Here is an 8,890-nt window from a genome sequence, read left to right as displayed (position 1 = left end):
CGGTCCGGTCGGATTTTAAAACCCTGACCGCACCTAACTTGTCCTTCATTAAATCACGAAAAAAAATCGCAAGAACTTCCCTTATTTCATGAGCATTATGGAACCCCCAAACATAACAAGTTCACATCAATAGTATCTATAGAAACAAATGACAAGTAAACTAGCACAATCATAAACATCGGATACAAATAAGCGGTCCACAGCTATCTCATTACAAATAAACATCAGATATATCTAACCACCCCTAGGGCGTCGGGCCCTCTTAGCCCTCTGTTGGGCACGGACATGGCCCTCGGAGTAGGTGAGAACATCCGGAGACCTCACCTGTCGCTCAGGACGAGCAAGGGGCTGCGGTGTCTGCTTCGAATACTCGGAGTTCCTTGATCTGCACAATGTTGTATTTCATTTTGTGTCTTCTCCCGGATTTGAACAAGAATGGCCAGAGGCCACCCACGCTCTAGAGCTACTTGCATGTACTTCTGCCAGTCATCAGTGCTGTATATCATCATCAATTCCCATAATTCACTTTCTACCTCCCAATTAACAAGAGACTGGACAGTGATCACATGTGTCAACGGATCAACACGGAACCCACGCTGCAGCCACTTACATATGGAACCAAAACTCATTTCCAGAGGTTTATCTATGCCGCTAGATGTGCACTTAAAGGCAGAAAGATCTACTCCATTTGGCCCATACATAACATTGTATTCACCATAAAATACTTGAAATTGCATCTTGCTCGACATATCTGTATATCACATAATACTTATCGAGTTATACTCTTTACTTCACTACCTTATTCAATAATACGTAAAAACTAAGTATGAAATTCAATTACAACGTATAAGTATTCATAACTCCGTGATGACACTCAAATTCTATACTGCATATGCCAAATTCTATTCTAAATCATAATTAATTTATAAACACGTCTCTAATAGTACTGCAATTGTAATAATAAATGCGTAGTACTAATTTTCTACTACGTAACTACAAACTAAAGTGTCATTAAACTCCTACTTAAATGGTTCTACTATACCACTAATTAAATTAAATTACTCACCCATACTTAAATTACTCCTACTTAAATACATATTACTTAAATATAAAAATATATAAACTAAATGTACTAACCTGCAGATCACAAGTGCTGAATCCGGCAGGGCTTCGCCGCTTTCCTTCTCCTCACTCCTCTCTTTTTTTCTGGATTTTGGGTGGAATTTTCTCAAATGAGGAGAAAAGGGGAGAGTTGGAGGTTATATAGGGGGGAATACCCCGGTCGCCCGGGGGGGGGGGGGGGGGGGGCGACAGGCCCCCTTGTCGCCCCCGGGGGGGGGGGGGGGGACAGGCCCCCCTGCCGCGCTCGTGGGCCGGGCCCATTGGTCGGCCGAGGGGGGGGGGGGGGCGACAGACCCCCTTCCCCTTTTTTTTTCTCCAGGGACTTCGTTGCAAATTTGGAGAAAAAAAATTACACTTTGGGCCTGTCGCCCTATGGGAGGGCGACCAGAGTATATTTTTGAAATTTTCCAAAACGGACATATATTTTTGAAATTTTAATTTTTTTTAAATATAAAAAAGAAAAAACCGCATCAATTATCCTCCTGGAAGGAATGTTAAATGGGCCGGTTCTGTTACTGCTAACTTTTGTAGGTTGATTAATAAAATTCACAGAAATTCAATTCAAAAAGTTCAATTCTCCGAGTGATTGGAAAAGTTCCAATGTTCATAGGCCGTGTTTGGATCCGAGGGCTAGAGCTATTTGAGCTAGAGCTAATTAGCTCAATCAAATAGCCCTCCAATAAAATAACCCTTGACATGTTTGGATCCAAGAGCTATTTAGCCTTTAAATCATCTTTTTCCAATCATTGGAGCCTTATTACCTCTCTTGCTATGGTGGGCTCCACCTGAAATAGCCCAAATAATCACCCTTTGGGTGGGATAGTTTTTTGAGGTAGGCTATTTGCAAATAGCCAAGAACTAGCCCTCATGTTTGGAAATTTTGGGCTATTTTGAGCTATTTTAGACTAGAAATAGCTCTAGCCCTTGGATCCAAACATGCCCATAAAAGGGGGCGCATGCTTTGAAAATCATACAAACAGTGGTAGACGTGAATGTCCTAGTCCTACACTCCTACTTCAGCGCCCATGGCTGACTCCTGTAATAAAATGCCAACTTGTATCATTATATAACTTTCGATGTACCCAAAACTTGCACTTACAGTAATTTCCTTATTTACCAATCTATCTACTATAGTACTATCTGTGACTGTGATCCAACAATTTACAGACGCACGGCATCATCTCTCTTTGGTTGCCATTCCCCCCAAACACCGAAGAAACCAGAGAATGGTGGGTCGAGCGCTGACCGCACACAAGTTGAGTTTTACACAACGTGTAGCGCACGCAGTGATCAGGCATAGCCCATAGATCAGCTGTCGCTGAGCGAAATCAGCTGGTCGACAACACCAGGGTCAGCAAGCGTGCTTGTGTCGCCGAGCTCGTCGAGCTGCCTGGATGCGATTTTCCGCAGAATCCTTCGCATGATCTTCCCGCTTCGTGTCTTAGGGAGCCCCGGTGCCCAGTGGATCTTGTCAGGAGCAGCAAATGCGCCAATCTGCACAAGAAAAGGTACAAAGATTATGCTGGGGAGAAAATTTCACAATCGATAATGTCCTATCCACTCGCGAAAAAGGAGGTGAAAAACATAGATATTCAAGGAAAATTGTAGGTTCTCAAGAAAAGAAAATGGCAATTAGTAATCAGATTATTTGCCACCAGACATCATCCAGTAAATGTACCTGGCTGCGGACTGTCATAACGAGGCTTTTTCTTAGATCATCACTGTAGGGAACACCATCCACCAAAGTCACGAAAGCATATATTCCTTGGCCTTTAACCTAAATATAGTTTTTTTTAAGACCAGATTTGATTAAAGAGGGGGAGTCAAAAATATGGAGCACTAAAGAGGAAAAAAGGTTAAGTTCAGGACTTCACCTCATGGTCAATGCCAACAACAGCGGCCTCGGCGCATTTTGGATGTGAAACCAGAGAAGACTCAACTTCAGCTGTCCCAATCCGGTGTCCACTAGAATATCCAAAGGAAGATAAAATATTCAAATCTGGACAACTTCTTTAAACCATCAAATGAATCAAAACTAGGGGCAAAATCACGTTGACTTGTGAATAGTAAGGGAAAAATAACAATGTTGAAAAAAACAAGGGCAAAATCACAATTGCACTGTAAAGCAGGGGCAAAACATACACATTTCGAATTTAGCTACTCACTTACTCACTAATTGTATTTGATATGGACTCTTAAGTCAATACCTAATTTTCCTTTTCTTGATTCCGAATTTAGCTAATTGTATTCAACATGTACTCTTTGATCATCTCCTAATTTCTTAATTTTATAATTTCGAAACTAGCTATTTATTAATCATATTTGATATGGATTCTTGAGTTAATTTAGACCGTTGGATAGTCGTACGGTGTAAATCCTTCTCTTTTTTAGATTAATGTGGAAATTTCTAGCCCTTCTCGGTGAACGTGATGGCTTCTTTTAACACTCCTTTATTAATATAAGAGATCAAGCAAAAGAATGCCATCAAATAAGTTGCTCAGTTTACCTCACATTGATAACATCATCAACTCTTCCAGTCAGCCAGTGGTAGCCATCTTTATCCCTGACATGCATATTCAATTTATTAAGATGTAAACATATCTTTGGGTGTAAACATGCACATTTACTGTGTCAACAAACATATGATGTGATACCTGCTGCAGCCATCACCCGAAAAATAATATCCAGCGAATGGTTTGAAGTATGTCGTCTCATATCTGTCTTTATCTCCATAGAGAGTTCGGAAAGCCCCAGGCCATGACTTCTTTATGCAAAGATATCCACTGCATTCTCCTTCCAATTCTCGCCCTTTCTCATCAACAATGACTGGCTGTGAATCAGGTAAAATTATTAGAAAATAAGAGGATCGTGAACTTCTATTTCATAAAGGTCATATTTATGATGTCTACCTGCACACCGAAGAAAGGAAATGTTGCTGATCCTGGTTTTTGAGGCCAAGCACCAGGTAAAGGAGTGATCTAAAGAAGAAGAATTACACATCAATCTGATATGTAAGGTGGCAGTCCATTTATTAAACTCTAAAAGTCCCCTTGAAAAATTATGAAGACACACTTACCATGAATCCACCAGTTTCAGTCTGCCACCAAGTATCTGATATGGGGCATCGTGAGTCACCAACTACATCATAGAACCATCTGAAATGAAGAACAGAGCATGTAAGACCTTTTCAGCACATAGGAATTTTAAGAGTTTGCAGTGATTACAAACCTCCATGCGGCTGGGTTGATTGGCTCACCTACACTTCCAAGCACTCGGAGGGACTTGCGAGAGTACCGATCAACATACTAAGATAGAAGGGAAACTCAGAAGGTTAGACAAGACGGAAACATTGACAATCAAAATTTAAATTACTCCAACCATATCACTTTGAAGATATATTTTCGATATATTTCTACTATTAATAGTGGATAGTGCATGCAAGCTCCATCGTAAACAGCTAATAGTCAATGGACATTAGCGATCAAGTTGATAATTTAAAAGTAGAAAAAATTAAGATTTTTTCTTTTGATCTCATATCTAGGAACTGGAGAATAAAGGGTAGGGTTGAATAAAGCACCGGGCATTTCTAGGATGATTACGAAGAGCTACCGTATTTAACTGAGAATACAAATAGTATAAATTAAGCAGCCAGCTGTGTTACCTCAGTACCATCACGCATGAGTGAGCGTATAAGTGTTGGTGCAGTATAAAATATTGTCACTCCATATTTGTCAACGATGTCCCAACACCGACCGGGATCAGGGTAATTTGGAGCCTACAAGTTGCATTCAGGAAGACAAATTAGAGATAGAACAATTCAAAAGAAGCCCAAAATCACATGTCACAGTTAATAACAAATCATCTAAAAAAGGTTCTGCACTTACCCCTTCGAAAATGAGAACTGAGGCTCCATTCAACAGAGGACCATATGTCACATAACTATGTCCAGTAATCCAACCACAGTCTGCAGTGCACCTTATTTAAGTGAAACAGAGGAACAATAGTAAGAAAATGGCAGCGACTAGAGACCCAATGACTTCAGAGAACTGCTTGCTCTGCCCAAAGGCCCAACAAAGATATATTACCAGTATACATCTCCTGGCATGTAGTCAAATGCATGCTTAAATGTTGTAGCAGAGTAGACCATATAGCCCCCAGTTGTATGCAACACACCCTGTATGGTTCATAGTAGGTTAATAGTTTGGTTAAAGGGGTAGAGGAGCAATCTATGAGGTTAAGAGTTAAGACTACCTTTGGCTTCCCTGTGCTGCCACTTGTGTACAAAAGAAACAATGGATCCTCTGCATCAACCCATTCCACACCACATTTAGTTGGGAAATTGGGCACAACATCCTGTGGGACATCATCATGTATTCAGAATGAAATAACACATATTCAGTGGTATAAGCGTTCAGAAAAAAAATGATATATTGATATAACACGAAACAGAAAGTGTTTGCCAAGAAAATTTCTAGATGATATTCCAATTACACAGATGTTCTGCGCCTAGCAAATGTGATCTAACAACCAACATAATTGAACTTATTTGTCTTGAACATACCTGCCACCAAACATCTCTTCCTGGTTTCCATCGTGTGTCTTCTTTATTCAGTGCTGACTGATTTTCATATGTCAAGCAAATACCTTCTCGGCACCAGAAAATTTCATATTAGATTTCTTCAAACAATATCAGTACATACGCACTGAACAAACTTCATGCTGTGAATTGATCAAGAGTATACTGGTGCTTTGAACTTTCTCTTAAGGCATCAACAGAATTCAGCAGGGCATATTGAAAAAAGGATGCAAGATGAAATATCGAGGAGGTATAAGAAGTAAGAAATACGGTCAAGAACACAAGATGAAAGTTGATTCATGTGTAGCTTTAGATTATCCATTTATAATACGATCTTATAGAAAAAGTGGTGCCAGGAAAAAGTTTACAGATTTTTTTTAACTTAAAAATCCAAAAAAACATAAGGAAGCCAAGGTTGTGGATCTTTAAAATATCCAACTCCATGAGATATTTCATTAGTACAATTCCCTAGAATCTAAGAGCCTAAGATGCAGAACAAGAGCAAAGTAGACTAGATGCAATTTTATTGGAGCCAAGTTTTACAAACAGGTCTGACAGCCATTCGCAGAAAAGTCAGATTTTAGGGCATACCTACATCAACTCCATTCTTTGCACTTTCAACCAGAGAAGTGTCAACTATATCTTTCAGAGGGATGAGTTTCTGCCCCCTTTTCACAGCATTGCAGGTAATCACAACCTTAGGCTTGCAGTCAACAATTCTTTGTGCTAGTGCATCAGCAGAGAAGCCAGCAAACACAACCTGAACATAATCCAGCATCATAACAGGCAAACATACACAGGATCATTCAGAACAATTAGCAGAGCGAAATGGTATAACAATTACCGAGTGAACTGCACCAATCCGAGCACATGCAAGCATTGCAATGGGCAGCTCCATCAACATCGGTAGGTAGACCACCACAGCATCACCCTTTCCAACACCAACACTTTTCAGGTAATTCGCCAGCTACGCAAAGCACAACACAACATATTAGGCTCCTCTGGCCTCTGTAAACATCCCTGTCACACCACATGCATTTGTGTTGGTAGAGAAGAGAATGGAGGTTTACCTGGCAAACCTTGTCCAAGAGCACGGAGTATGAGAGCTTCCCATCCTGACTGGGCTCGTTCCCCTCCCAGTACATGGCAATCTTGTCCCCATTGCCAGACTCCACATTGCGGTCCACCGCATTGTAGCATATGTTGGTCTTCCCCCCTCTGAACCACTGCCGGTGATAAGCAACAAACAACCATCAAGATCCACTTACCCTCCCCCACCAGCAAGAGACAATCATTGAAACCAATCAACCGCTTACTTCGATCTTGATTGGTCCCTTGGTCACGTCGAGGTTCTCGGAGCAAACTTCGTCAGGGTCCCACCTCTGCTCCCAGTAGAACTCCTCCGCGATCTCCGACCAGAATCCGGCAGGGTCGTCGATCGACCTCTGGTACATCTCCCGGTACTGATTCACAGTTCATTCATGGTAAAAAGTATCAAAGTTACTCCTCACATTCACCACCTAAAGTAATTCAGCAATTCACAGACACCGAAAGTTCTCCAATCCAGTACATATGGACTACGAACTGCGCGGCCACGAAGAAGAAGGGAAAACAACACGTGCACACAGGTCAGCAAGGTCCCAGTCTAGAGCCCAGCCATATGCGGCTTGTTTTCTAGTCCATGCCTGCGTTATCTGACCACGCAGGCGGGGCTCGGATCACGACCAGCCGCACACACAGACCCCGCGGCGCGAACGCGCGCCACCCGTTCCGTACACGCGGATCGGGGCAAAGCGAGCGGGGGATTGATCACCTGCTGCTCGGAGGAGACGAGGGCGCGGGCGGCGAAGTCGGCGCTGGGGTGGACGAGGAGGCCGGCGTCGTCGAGCGCCGGCAGCGGCTCGCCCAGCACGGCCGCGCACGGCCTGCGGCCGCTCCGCGGCTTGGCGGCGGACAGCGCCAGGTGGCCGGTCGCGCCCATGGGGCTGGTCCGGCGCCGCGGCAACCGCGAGGGGAGGAGGGGTTGGAGGAGGGCCGGCGCGGGGGAGAGCAGCGGGGTCGCGCACCCGCTGTTGGTGGTGGCGTATATATGCTGGGCCATGACGCCGCGCGGCCCCCCCTGATGGCCTCCGCTCACCTCACCTCGCCTCAGCTCCGCTGCTGGCGGCCTGGCCGTGGGCCAATTCCCCTCTGACTTTTTGGGTTGCTCCCGGCCGTCGGCCGCCGGCTGGTGGAGGAGGCAAATCAAGCGGGCGGGAAAGCGAGGCCGGATTGGCTTCACCATACCCTCTTTTCTGGTGGCACTCGGAGACGGTATGGTAGGCGGCGGCGGCGCTAGCGTGCTCTTCCTGCTGCTGCTGGTAGCCTAGTACGACTACTGCTGTCGCCGGTGACGGGAGCGGAGGAGGTGGAGACGCCCGCGCGGCCGCGCCCCGGCTGTTTATACGTGCGCGCTGGGGGTTACTTCGGCGGCCGGCCGGGCTGCGTGGCTGGGATTTGGACGGTCTTTGACTCGCCTGCCAGGGTTGCTTCTCCCGTCGCGGGCGGCGAGCGGGCCGGTCCGGTCGTTTTTCGCGATGCGCCGCGGGCTGGGCTCGTGGCCGCCGTCGTCACCCGACTTTGGCGGCTTCCCTTCCCGGCTATGTTTGTTTCTACGGCAAAAATTTCGCGAAAAGAGAATCTTGCACAGAGTACTAACTGACGTGTTTAGTTGGTGAAAAAGTTTAGATTTGAGTACCGTAGCACATTTCGTTGTTATTTGATAATTAATGTCTAATTATAAATTAATTAATGTCGTTATATTCATCTCGTGGGAATCAGTCAGACTGTGTAATTAGTTATTTTTTAACTACATTTAATACTTCATGCATGTGTCTAAAAATTCGATGTGATAGGTACTGTAGAAAAAATTTAGAAACTAAACGGGGCCTAAATTATCGATCGCCAAACTAAACATAGCCTTGTTTAGATGCACTCAAAATTTCAAAACTTTACAAAATTCCCCATCACATTGAATCTTTGAACGCATGTATAAAATATTAAATGTAACTAAACAAAATAACTAATTACACAGTTTGACTATAATTTGCGAGACGAATTTTTTGAGCCTAGTTAACCTATGGCAGAAAAATAATTACCAAATATACAAATGAAAGTACTATATTATTTTACATCTAAAATTTTTCGCATATA

The 8,890-nt window shown here is 43.7% G+C and overlaps 1 protein-coding gene across 1 annotated transcript; it reads right to left on the bottom strand.

Annotated features, from left to right (window-relative positions):
- Positions 1-2,161: 2,161 nt before the first annotated feature.
- LOC120681824 (acetyl-coenzyme A synthetase, chloroplastic/glyoxysomal-like) lies at positions 2,162-8,166 on the bottom strand. The gene is made up of 18 exons (XM_039963448.1): positions 7,512-8,166; positions 7,015-7,161; positions 6,769-6,924; positions 6,543-6,665; positions 6,290-6,458; positions 5,684-5,766; positions 5,374-5,475; positions 5,208-5,296; positions 5,007-5,097; positions 4,784-4,897; positions 4,351-4,427; positions 4,199-4,277; positions 4,032-4,100; positions 3,777-3,952; positions 3,629-3,685; positions 2,997-3,087; positions 2,801-2,899; positions 2,162-2,616 (listed from the first exon to the last, which is right to left on the bottom strand). Exons 1-18 carry the CDS (start codon positions 7,980-7,982, stop codon positions 2,431-2,433), a joined length of 2,379 nt encoding a protein of 792 aa, XP_039819382.1. The 5' UTR covers positions 7,983-8,166; the 3' UTR covers positions 2,162-2,430.
- Between the last annotated feature and the right edge of the window lie 724 nt (positions 8,167-8,890).

The sequence above is a fragment of the Panicum virgatum genome, chromosome 7N (assembly GCF_016808335.1).
Source record: "Panicum virgatum strain AP13 chromosome 7N, P.virgatum_v5, whole genome shotgun sequence".
In the NCBI taxonomy this organism is placed as follows: domain Eukaryota; kingdom Viridiplantae; phylum Streptophyta; class Magnoliopsida; order Poales; family Poaceae; genus Panicum; species Panicum virgatum.
The sequence above is the reverse complement of the archived record's forward strand: the minus strand, read 5'-3'. Positions and strand labels throughout refer to the sequence as shown.